Source organism: Salvia splendens, chromosome 20 (genome assembly GCF_004379255.2).
Source record: "Salvia splendens isolate huo1 chromosome 20, SspV2, whole genome shotgun sequence".
NCBI lineage: Eukaryota > Viridiplantae > Streptophyta > Magnoliopsida > Lamiales > Lamiaceae > Salvia > Salvia splendens.
In genome coordinates this window covers 3,378,477-3,392,139 of record NC_056051.1, presented here as the reverse complement: position 1 = coordinate 3,392,139, position 13,663 = coordinate 3,378,477, and the positions used below count along the sequence as shown (strand labels likewise).

Sequence of the window (13,663 nt, the reverse complement as noted above, 5' to 3'; positions counted from 1 at the left end):
TCTTGGTTGTTTCTCTTTTATAGAGACACCCTTGAATGTTTTATATTCCACTTTCGATGTGGGACAAACTCATTCTTGGTTGTTTCTCTTTTATAGAGACACCCTTGAATGTTTTATGTTCCACTTTCGATGTGGGACAAACTCATTCTTAGTTGTTTCTCTTTTATAGAGACATCCTTGAATGTTTTATGTTCCAATTTCGATGTGGGACAAACTCATTCTTGGTTGTTTCTCTTTTATAGAGACATTCTTGAATGTTTTATATTCCACTTTCGATGTGGGACAAACTCATTAATGAGGATGTTGTAATGTTATTTTAATTTTAATGAAGTGTGTTTTTTTAATTAATGTACTTTTTAAAATTTTAATATTATTATTGAATTTTCCCGTATGTGTGTGGTAAATTTAATTCCGTATTTTGTGTGATTGTTAATTATTTATTTTATATAATTTTGAGTGATGTGGCTAGGCTATGCTATGGCTAGGCTATTTGTTTGTTTTGATAATGTGGCAGGAGGATTTTTAGTGTTGATGATGTGGCAGGAGTAGTTTGTGGCTAAGATATGGCTGGGCTATTGCTGGGCTATTCCTATTGTGGATGACCTAAAAGAGATTAAGTTGCTTAAAATGAAAGTGAAAAGAGAAAATATTGAAGAATTGTTAATGAAAAATAAGGCTATCATATGAAAGAGATTAACTTGCTTAAAATGAAAGTGAACAAATAATGTAAGATTGAAAAGAATGAAACTATTGTTTAGGTCTTTAGGAACGGACTACGGAGAGAGTATATAACAATTGATTGTTTGGAATCGATACTGTTAACAATCCAACCTAAACTAATTAATTTAAACTCAATATTTTAATCCAGTCAACATAATTTCAATTTCCCACTGGGATTGGTATTTAGAAGACAAACCTCAAACCTTTTACCATTTGATTAATGGATCCACAATGCAAATTAAGTGAGACCCTTCACGCCCCACTATTGAGGTTTGCACAAAATTCTTAGATTGTGATCCGCTGTTATTTGTCACTAATTTTCTTTTCAGTTTGTCCACCAATATTTATCACATTTACTTTAATTTATAACTACTTTGATAATGGACTTCATATTCCACTAATTTAAAACTAATACTCCCTCCATCTCACTCAAGATGTCCACATTCTTGAGTGACACAAGATTTTAGGAGTTGTTAGATGGAATAAGTAGAGAGAAAAATTGTAGTTGAATATTTTAATGAGGATAAAGGAGAGATTGATTTATTACAAAATATAGAAAGTGGACATCTTGAGTGAGACAAACTAAAAAGAAAATGTCGACATCTTGAATGAGACAGAGGGAGTATATAAAAGTAGGATTCGTATTCCACTAACTTTTTCAACCCATTTTGCTTTACATTTGTTAAAACCTTCGTCGGGTCAACTTGTGCCAAGTATTAGTGGATCGGAGGGAATAAGGGAGCATTAGGGCGCATCCTTAATTAGAGTGCTAACGTACATCCAATCATGTGATGCCACGTGGCACGAAAAATGCAATATTGTATAGAGAAAAATGCAATATACATTTGTCAAGCTGTAAATGCATTTTTGTAAATTGCATTTTATATTATTGAGTTTTGCATGTTAACATAAATTGTCTACAATGCATAAAATAAATCATATATAAATGCAATCCGTCTATATATAAAATGCAAATAAACAACCTATATCTAAAATGCAAAACTCAACAATACAAAATGCAATCTGCATATAACAAAAATGAAATCTGTCGAAATTCATTTATAACTTCTACAAATGTGTATTGCATTTTTTTGTATACAATATTGTATTTTTCGTGCCACGTGGCAATACATGATTGGAGGTACATTAGTCCTTTAAAATTAGTTAGCATATTAGTATATCCCGGAGGAAATATATTGACCCTACTCCATATATGAAGGACATTTATGTAAATTCGATTTATAAGTCTTTACGTAAAGTTAATGAGGTATTTCATTTGCAAACCATTCGACTGACCCTAAGATTTGTCACATGTATATTCAAATAGCTCAATCAATTTATTTCATCGTTGAGTCATTAGTTCATATTAATTACTCTAATTGAACGTACCCTAGCAATGGTCAATCACTTCATTGTCAAATAATAAAAAAAATTGAGGTGTTCTCTGGGAATATAAATCGGTGAATAAATTTCAATATTGGCTCAACTGCCATTTTCATTTGCCTCATTGTCTACCCCATACAGGTTTGTGTATTACTCAGTAGACATTGCACAAGCAATTTAGTAGTGTGGTATATATCTCAAGACTCTATAAAGTATCATAAAATACAAATTTTATATATTGTACAAACTCTAAACTCCTCAACACAAGATCAACATAATATAAAATTTCAAGATTTTAATATAAAAAAAGTATCCACCCAATGTCAATACAGTTTGATTAGCTTATTTAATTATTTCAAATACTCCAGAAGACACAAGGAAGAAAAAATAATAGTGTCATCATTAGTTAGAGAAGAGAAGATGGCCACCCAATCTATTTTCTTTCTTCGTTAATTTCACTTCCATTAATATAATTAACCCAATATTAACATTTATGCACGTGCCTAGATATGGACGTTATGGCCATACACTACCAAAAAACATGCCCACTGTTCTCCACTATGGAATATCGATTGATATATATTACAGAATTGGTTCTCATAAAAAATAAAATATATATAAAATTGCACTTCAATAAAATTTGCCCTACACATAACACATGATTAACTAATGGCACTCTCTTCGTTCGTCCATTATTAAATATTTTATAATTATCATTTTAGAATGCACACATTAAATATACTCCTACAATTTTATTTCTATTTTTATTTTTAAAATCACATTCCACTAACTCATATCAATCAAATTCTATAACTCCCTCCATATCAGAATAGGAGTTCATAGTTGAATGAGTTAATAAAATATAAATAGAATAAATTAATAAAATATTAGGTCTACTTTTATTTATACTAAATTGAACGATTCTTTATTGTGGGCAAAATAGCAAAAAAAAAAAGATTTTTATTGTGGAGCGGGGTATACAATTTATACTTTATGATAAAATTTATATAAAATTAGTTAGCAATTGATCACAACCATATATATATAAATATAAGACATATTTTGTTAATTTGTTATACATTTTATTTTACATTTATTAAAATTCAGTGAAAATGAAATATTAAATTCCAAACTAAGTAAATAATCAGTGCAAAAATTTCGACTAGCGAGAAGCGTATCATTGTGGTGAAGATCAATTTCAAAATTTTATTGATGCCACTTCTCAACTCCATAAAACTGAATAGGTATACTCCACAAAACAACTAATATACAAATGCTATAAATAGGATGAGCCATAGTGGGATAAGGTGATCATTTAATTGATCGGAATCATTGGTTTACATATGCAATTTGAGATATTCCAACAATGTGTCCAACACCTCAACATAAATTTAGAAATGGTGGAAATGATCTAATCATTGAGTTAGGGACAGATCGATGTTTTCCACTAATAGTGTAGCGTTGCATTTCTTTATATTCATTTTTAAAAACCTAATTTTTCTGTATTTATACTGTACAAATGAGTCGGATTTCGAACATCATCCACAAAAGAAAAGAAGATATTTAACTTGTGCAAAGTAATTAGATAAGGTAATACTCCCTACTTTCCGGATAAGGTAATACTTCCTCCGTTCCGTTCCGCAATAAGAGTCATATTTAGTTATGACACGGGTTTTAAGAAATGTAAAGAAAAGTGAGCTAAATAAGTTAGTGGCATATAAGTCAAATTATAATAAAATGTGAGTGAAATAAGTTGGTAGAATGTGGAGCTTACTTACCGTTTATGGTAAAAGTGAAATATGATTCTTATTGTATATACATGACTTACGAAATCCCAATGCATATTGATGTATATAAGAACATAGGTTTGATTTAGGTATGGATCTTGGCACGGTCGAATGATGACAATGCCGGTCTATGAGTACTACCAGGAAACTGTTAATCGGGGCTCGACCCACGACAGCTCTGCATCCGCCTCCACTTTACTCTTCTCTTTTTTTGGCACTATATATTAATATTGGTGTATTTTTTAATTTTAAAATGAATGAAATAAAGGGATTTTATATTTAGACTGAGATTACTTTTTCAAAATATAGTTCCGATTGATGACAAAAATATGTAGATCTACTAATCAATCGATGTATGGCAGTGTGATTATATAATTGTTTGAATCATGTCAAGGCTATAAGATTTAGATGCATTAATGCGATCTCGAATTCGAGTCTTACATGATATGACCTTTAAATTTATGTTCATTTACTCATGAAAAATAGAAAAGAGAATGAAAAATAGAAAAGAGAAGATATTACAGTATATTTTTATTTGAGTATGAAGTTTTTGCACAAGATAAAAGCATAAAGGATTTGAAAATAACACAAAGAAAAAAAGCATCCTAAGCACTAGGCATGCACAAACCGAACCGAACCAGCGGTTAACCGCTGGTTCGGAACCGTCGGTTCATAACCCGGAACCGGCGGCGGCGGTTCGAACCTTCAGACGGTTCGGTTCAGGTTCATGATTTTCAAAAACCGGAACCGCCGGTTCAACGGTTCAAACCGGCGGTTCAAATAAAAATAAAAAAATATATTTATTATTTATAAAAATTAATTTTTATATTTAAAAATTAATTTTCACAAAAAAATAAATACAAAAATTTCATAATATTCCATATTTATTTGTTGGGTCTCTAAATTCTAAGAAACCATTCTTGGTTGTTTCTCTTTTATAAAGACACCATTGAATATTTTATGTTTCACTTTCGATGTAGGACAAAATATGTTGAAGTATTTTCTTTTATAACTATATGTTTTGATCATTCATTAATCTTTTCCAATATAGAAGACAAAACTTTTTTTATTTTTTTCATTTTATTATTTACTATTTTTATATTTATTTTTGTCATAATTCCTTTTCTAAGATAAAATTTATAGTTAATAATAGCATCAACTAGAATAGTTTAGTTATAATAGTTTAATTAAATTTGAATGTGGCATGTTGCACATAATTTGTATATTTATAGAATGTGGACATGTTCAAATAATTGGATTTAAATGTAGGTATGTTACTCATTTTTCTCAATGTATTGATTAAAATGTGCAAAAAAGTAACAAGTAATATAATTTGTATAAGAAAGATAAAAATAGACGATTAAAAAAGCAACCAATATTTAAATTTATTGTTTAAGACTTCAAGTGTTTAGTGATTTGTAATTGTTGTAACTTGTAGCCTCGTTTAAATTTATATCAATATAGCAATTTTCTTCGTGATTTTTTGAATTTTATTTACGCACATTCCATAGATAAATAAAGAAGAAAATGCAAAAAAAAAAACTGAATCGCCGAACCGGCCCGGAACCGGCGGTTTTGAACCGTCGTCCGAACAAGTGGTTTTTTGAACCGAAACCTCCTAAACCCTTGGCGGGCCGGTTCAGGTTCATGATTTTTTCGAACTGGAACCGGCGGTTTTTGAACCGTGTGCATGCCTACTAAGCACAATTGATGGTTAGATGACACCAACAAGTTTCCTTCGCATATTTTGTTTCTTAAATCCATCATTATTTTCATTACAAACGAAGAATGTAATTATAAATGTGTGGCATCGTGTAGTCCTAAAATTTTCACTTATCCTAAACATCTTCAATAAAACTATCCATACACTAAGGTGGCGTTCAGTTGTCATGACTAATATCATGACTATTCATCTAGGATTAAGTTGTGGGATTATTTTAGTTGGAGGGGGAGGCTATAACTAATTATCATGAGACTATCCATCTAGGATTAAGTTGAAGGGTTCAATCTTATGAACCAAACATGATACATATTTAATCATGAGATTTAATCATGTCAACCGAACACCCCCTAATATTCTCTCATCTGCCAATACACATTCTCCTTTTTGATGTCACATAGTTTTAAAAATGTGAAGAAACGTGGAGGAAAAAGTTGAGAATGTGAATCTTATTTTTATATTTATAATTAAATATTAATTGATGGAATGACTTAGAGAAATGTGTTAAAAGTAAAATAAAACATATAACGACATGGAATATGTAACGAAGACGAAATTCGTAGTTGGGGTGTGGGCCTAAAATTTTGTAGAATTAATTACTATTCCTTTGAATATCTCATCAATCAGCCCAAATTCCAGGTCTTAAAATATATTGCAAGCCCAAATCCAAGCCCGTATAACTAAGTTCATCTCACAATGCATTCCATCTGATTTTTTTTAAGAGTTTGAGATTCGACTCGTTGATCATGTAGTTGCCAAAAAAAGAAATTATAATTTAAATCTAGACTGAATTAATTGTACAAAATTTTGAAATGTACTTTTAGTAAAGAGTAAAGGCCAAAATTGGTCCTGAACATATGCCTATTTTATCATTTTGGTTCTAAACATTATCTTTTGAATTTTTTGGTCCTAAACATTTCAAATCGGATCACAATTGGTCATCCGTTAACAATTCCGTTAATATTAACGGTCAACGATTTTAATCACAATTTTGACCAACTTAAACAATTTTTAATTATTTAATCATCAAAAATATTTTTTAAAATAAAATCATAAATAATTTGATTATTTAAAAATTGTTTAAGTTGTAATAAATAATTTATGATTTTTTGATGATAAACACAATTTTGACCAACTTAAACAAATTTTAAGTATTTAATCATCAAAATTATTATTTTTAAATAAAATCATAAATAATTTAATTATTTAAAAATTGTTTAAGTTGTAATAAATAATTTATGATTTTTTTATGATAAACACAATTTTTACCAACTTAAATAATTTTTAATTATTTAATCATCAAAATTATTATTTTTAAATAAAATCTTAAATAATTTTGTTATTTAAAAATTGTTTAAGTTGGAATAAATAATTTAATTATTTAAAAATTATTTAATTATTTCTAATAAATAATTTATGATTTTATTTAAAAAAATATTTTTGATGATTAAATAATTAAAAATTGTTTAAGTTGGTCAAAAGTGTGATTAAAATCGTTGACCGTTAAATATTAATGGAATTGTTGACGGAGGACCAATTGTGATCCGATTTGAAATGTCCAGGACCAAAAAATTCAAAAGATAAAGTTTAGGACCAAAATGATAAAATGAACATATGTTCAGGACCAATTTTGACCTTTATTCTTTAGTAAATTAAAGATTGAAAAATTGCTATATATTGAAATTTTACAAATACTGTGTTGATGAAAATAAAAGAAGAATAGAAAATAAAATACTACATATAAAGAAAACTCAAGCTGTATAGTAAAACCCTAAACCCTTCATCGTCTTCCCCACAACACACTAACACCACATTTCCCTCTTTCCACCTCCATTGAAGAAGAAAATGAAAGCTTCAAGTCTAAACCCGTAGCTCCAATTTTCGAAATTAAGGTAGGAATCCAATCTATCATGCTTATTTCATCTCATATACGTGAATTTGGGGGCAGAATGGAATGAAATTCAACCTCGGGTTAGGTAACTGATAGGGGACGAAAATTAGGGCTTTTGGTTCTTGAGTAATACACGATTTAAGTATAATAAAAAAAATTAAATCTTGAATGGAAAAGAGAGTTGATTTAAGCATGGATGTTAAACAGATGATATCTTTGTTATCTGTTCTCTTTAAACTAATAATTTTAAATGTATGCTTTCTTGTTCAATTTTGATTGTAGAAATTGTTTTAGCTGAGTATATCAGTTGGGAGTTTCACATGGTAAAATTAGGGAGACAAAGAAAGTAGAGGTGTAGTACCAATGGAACCTTGTATGATCATGCTAATTTTGAAACTGAATTTCTTATTTGGTTGAAATCAAACTTGCCATCTTGTTTAACGTGTGTATGTGATAAAATCCCTATTTAAGAACGATACAGGGACCAACCCCGAATCTCGTAAATTTCCCTAACTTTCAGCTTTTATACTAGTGTCAATATAGATACTATAGATTGGTTCTGTTTTTATTAATTTTGATTTGGTTTATTTGAATTATGCTTACATGTGGCTTCTTGATTTTTTAGGGCTACAGCTTAAAACCTTCAACCCCTTCACATCTAAAGCACTGCAACTGCACCCTACCGGTCTTCTGCCGCCTCCTGTTTCGCTGCCAATTTTCCTAGTCTATTATCGGCAGTACAACATTTAGATGCATCGAACTGTGGTATTATGGAGCCGTAGAGGAATCAGAAACAGAGCTACGATTTTCTCGCGCAGTTCAACATTTATCAACTCTCAGTTGAATAATGATGTGTGTTCCAGAAATGATAATGGTGTTTTTTCATTTAGAGCATTTACATACAGCACTTATTCTTTCACGAGGCTACCGCCTAATCCAAATGACCCGGCCACCTTGATGAAGGAGGATGGTGTGGCGGTTTGTTCCCAAATGTGGATTGAGAATTTCAGGGAGCCTGATAAGACTGTTACTAATTTGACAAATTATTTGAGAAGGTTTGAGTTGTGGGTGTTGGCTTACCAAAAGGTGTGTGCGGATGCGACTGGGTCATACATGCCCCGTAGCTCCATCACGCGCTCTGCACTGGAGGATTTGTTGGCACTGCGCAATGCAGTCCTTGATTGCAGGTTTAAGTGGGGGGCTAGGCTGGAATTTTTTATTAGGTCCCCCAATGACAAGACGGATTATGAATCTTTGTCGAAGAGGAAGATTAAGGCAATCTTGACTACCACGCAGCCTTCACCTTTCCAGGATAAGGTTGTCCAGGAGGTGCTTTTGATGGTTTTGGAGCCGGTTTATGAGGCAAGGTTTTCGCAGAAGTCATATGCGTTTAGGCCAGGAAGGAATGCCCACACAGTGCTGAGGGTGATCAGAAGAAGTTTTGCAGGTTACTTGTGGTATATAAAGGGGGATTTGAGTTCAGTGCTCGATGGTATGAAGGTTGGAATGGTGATCAATGCTCTGATGAGGGATGTTAGGGATAAGAAAGTGATTGATTTGATAAAGGCTGCGTTGACCACACCAGTTATTACAGGTAGACCTGATGATGGAGAAAAGAAAAAGAAAAAGAAGAGGAAGTATCAGAAGAAAAGAGTTTTGGCAGAGGATGAGCCAAAACCTGATCCATATTGGTTGGAGACGTTTTTCGGGTTTGCACCAGAGGAGGCTGAGATACATCCTTCTTGGGGTCATTGTGGAATCCTTAGTCCTCTTTTGGCTAACATATGCCTCGATGAATTGGACCGCTGGATGGAAGACAAAGTAAAGGAATTTTATAAGCCGTCAACTAGTGATGTCATATGGAACAATCCTGATGGGGAGGCAGAACAAGGAAATACATCTTGGCCGGAATTTGTTCCTACCAGTGGGCCAGATAAGACTCGGAAAATTGATTACATACGCTATGGTGGTCACATCTTGATTGGTGTTAGAGGACCAAGGGCAGATGCAGCAACTCTAAGAAAGCAGTTGATAGAGTTCTGTGATGAGAAGTATATGTTAAAACTGGATAATGAGTGCCTGCCCATTGAGCATATAACTAAAGGCATTATGTTTCTTGACCATGTATTATGCCGTAGAGTTGTTTATCCCACTCTTCGGTATACAGCTACTGGTGGAAAAATTATTAGTGAAAAAGGCGTGGGAACGTTGTTGTCAGTTACAGCTAGTTTGAAACAGTGCATTAAACAATTTAGAAAGTTGAGTTTTCTCAAGGGAGATAGAGACCCAGATCCACAACCTTGTTTTAGAATGTTTCATGCTACACAGGCTCACACAAATGCTCAGATGAATAAGTTTTTGTCAACAATGGTGGAGTGGTACAGATATGCCGATAACAGGAAGAAAATAGTCAACTTTTGTTCATACATCCTTAGGGGCTCACTAGCAAAGCTGTATGCTGCAAAATACAAACTGAGGTCAAGAGCTAAAGTTTACAAGATTGGTGCTCGGAATTTGAGTCGTCCCCTAAAAGAAAAGAAAGGGCAATCACCGGAGTTCCATAATTTATTGAGAATGGGTCTTGTAGAATCAATAGATGGGCTTCAGTATACCCGAATGTCTCTAGTACCTGAAACAGACTATTCTCCATTGCCATTAGGTTGGAGACCAGATCACGAGAAAGCATTGCTTGAATATATAAAGCTTGAGGACTCGAGAACTCTGGAGGAGCAACGAGACTGCCTAAAGGAATGTGGCCTGGTTTCACCTCAGGATTATATTTCAATGCTTGTGTGGAATTACAAAAGGAATGCTATTTCAGTAAATCATGTTCCTTATATACTAAGTAGTGAGAATGAAATACGTAAAGAATCTGGCTTATTGAGCTCACATGATGAAAGCTTTGAGGACGAGAAGGAAGGATGTATTATGGAATAAATAAAGAATCGGGCTTATTGTACTTCTGTTTATGATATTTTTTCCAGTTCCTGGAAGATTAAGCGTGTCAATTATCATGGCTTCAGTGTGTGTCAGTTCCTCCTTCAATATTGGAAACGGTTTTATTGTCAAATCTGCCTCCACTAGTTCTGCTCTGATCTGCCCGTTTCTGGAATGGAATTATTAATTACAGAAGAGTTTAAATTGTTTCACTTGTTTGCTTTTAGCCTTGTGATGAATGAAATTTTTTTCTTTCAACATGTTTTTGTTTATAATTATTATTGTTTCATATGCAATCCATCTGCTTAACTTCATTTTGCGGTAGTCTGGATATAGATTCTATCATTCTAATGTTATACCAAAAAGTCTTACTAGTTTGACTACGCTTTTAGCTTTGGACCTTAGATTCTTAAAAATGAAAAAGGTGTTTGCTATGCTGAGGGCTTTGGTTGAGATATTGGAGGGCCTGAATAAAGATGTAGTTCCAGTAGGATTGGGAACACTTATTTTGGATGGGGTACTCCCTGGCTTCCTCCCCGTATTCTTTGCTCGAACAGCATCAACTTTTGTTTCAATGTTCACATGTATTTCATTTAATGGTTTATTTGCCCTTTAATTGACAATGAGTTTTATCACTTTATGTGACTTTTGTTTTAAACTTTGGAAAAATGGTAAATTGAAGAAACTTTGGATGAAATATGGTATAGTGAAGATTAAGAATGTCTATTTCCACTTACATTGTCATTCTTCTAAATAGCTTCTATTTATTTGTGATTCCAAGGCACATGCTATGTGATATACTTGATGGATATCAAAGTGGTCTTGAACGCGTCCTGATGGAATTTAAAAGGCAGAAAAGTAGCTGTTACGGTGGCTAATGTTGTCAGTTAATTTCTACGGGACAATTTATACGTTTCAAATAGGATTTTGGAATATTATTAGGATCCCAACAGTCATTGTCTTCATACCTTGCACACTGATATTTGGGTTATTAAATTCCACTATGCAGCTATGTGTTTTTCTGGCTGGCGATCTTTGCCTGCAAATATCCTTTTTGCTTACTTTCTACAGGCAAGTTGTGCTAAATTTGGGGGCCATTACTTTGCCTTACCTAAATCAGTGAAATATTTGGTAATGGCAGGTTAAGCCTCTTGTGAAGCGTACTGGTATAATTGTAGATCTACCGTGGTTGCAGAATTCGTGGCACAGTTTTATATGAAAAAAGTATGTCTCTTTTTCTCCTTTTCTGTGCTTTTGATGGTGTAGATATGTGCATGGTAGCTTGCCTAAGAAATTGATTTACTTTTTTGATACTTCATTAGCAGGTACGTCGGCATATATCCTTTGCTGATGCTGTTGTCAACTAAATAGTCTGTGCTTGAAAGGGTATCTTCCTTATAAGAAGCCAATGAATATTCTGAGCCTGAAAAAAGCTTTGTTGAGATTTTTAACTTAGAACACAGTTCTTTCGTGATTGATTGTTTTTCCGTTGTTTTTAGTTTCAGTTTCTGAATGAAATTTCATTTGTGGTTAGACATGTTGTTATGTCCTAGTTCCTTTGATTTTATTTCCATGATTTTGTGGTTTTGCCTTTGAATCAAAATGCCTTGCAGAATTGTGTCATGCTTGTATTTTATTCCAACTGATACTGTTGGTCTATCAGTTTTGGTTGAGAAAAAGTGTAATTAATTGCATGTATGCTGAAATTTTTTGAAATTGTAGTGTGACTTGTGCTAATTGGTTGTGTACTTCATTAAATTACTGTTTTCAATTTTAAGGGAAAAAACAGATGCTGGCTGTGCTAAAGGTGGCCATGGCATGTGTTCGTCTCCGACCAGAAACGAGGCCGAAGATGAAGAGCGTGATGCAGATGCTGCTGAAATGCAAGGTAATCAGGAATAAGATAGATGAGCAACTGGTTCTGCCCTGTATCAATTTTGAACAAAAAAATAAAATTTTGAAACCAATTCTTTTCTTTTTCTTTTTCTTATATACATGGATGTTAACAAGATATCTCTAGTTATCTTATACAAGAAGAGGTAATGCTGAAGTCTACTATATATTTTATTCATTGGTGTATGAATGTGAGTAGTGAGTGAAAATTCTAATACCAAAAATTAGGGAAAATGAGTTAATAAACTCTAAAACAATAAAATCAACTAAAACAAAATTGAGGTCAACTCTTGATTTTATCTTTCTACCTATCTGTATTGACTAATTTCGTATTTTACCTCATTAAAAAACAATGTCTTGAAATGCATTCACATTTACATATATATAATCTTCACAATTTGGAATGTAACACGTGTATTCGTGAATTGCATGGCTTGTAAAGTAGCTAGCTGCAAATACTAGTAAAGTTGATTTGTGGAAAAGGAAACAAGAGGTTTCAAAATTCTAATTTTGTCAAGACTTCATAAGCCAAGTTTTCTTATACTATTGGACTTAGTAAATAATTATATACTGAGTATTAAATTATCATGCTTACAATTTAGAAAAATATATCACTAACAGGTAGACAATATAACAAGTTATCATGTAACTAGCTAGTAGTGCCCTAGATTTATTTATCAGAGTATCATAAATTTGGGAGCATATATATAATTTAAATCAGGTTAATAATTATTTAAATAATCATATTTGACCAAATTTTCATTAGGCTTATAAAGCTTGAACACTAATGTCAAATTACAAAGTTTCAATTTTTCTTGAATCATCACATACGTAGAATTTAGAATGAAATATATAGTGATATGAAAGCCGAAATTTTCAATATCGATAAAATATCTGTTTAATAATGCTTAAAACAATATCATTTCAAAAATAATTACTAATAAATTTCTTAGTATATTTTGCAGATGTATACAATTTTCATTGGTCCCCCACATTTCCATTATTTGAGCAGCAACTTTTTTTTTTCTTTCATTTCAAATTCATAAACCAAAATAACATTGTTTTGTACATGTATGTGTCACTCTGTCAACTATTTCATCAAAACTATGTAAGCTCATCAAAATTAATACACGAATATTTGCTCTAAAAAATATTTTGTTTTCAAATTTGCGAAACTAACCATAATTTGATCGAAAAATTAGTAATTTAAATACTTATTTACCCTTCAAAATAAACAGCTAATTTCTATTCTTAATTTGAAAGGAGAATTAACTAAATATGCCGCGAAGGCATGTATCACTCATAAATAAACATTACTCGTCCCCCAAAAAA

General features: G+C 32.1%; 1 protein-coding gene across 1 annotated transcript; it reads left to right on the top strand.

Annotated features, from left to right (window-relative positions):
* The first annotated feature begins 7,366 nt into the window (after window positions 1-7,366).
* On the top strand, window positions 7,367-10,734 carry LOC121782959 (nuclear intron maturase 2, mitochondrial-like). Its single transcript, XM_042180972.1, has 2 exons — window positions 7,367-7,502; window positions 8,127-10,734. The coding sequence occupies exon 2, from the start codon at window positions 8,252-8,254 to the stop codon at window positions 10,436-10,438; it is 2,187 nt and encodes a 728-aa protein (XP_042036906.1). The 5' UTR covers window positions 7,367-7,502; window positions 8,127-8,251; the 3' UTR covers window positions 10,439-10,734.
* The last annotated feature ends 2,929 nt before the right edge of the window (window positions 10,735-13,663 follow it).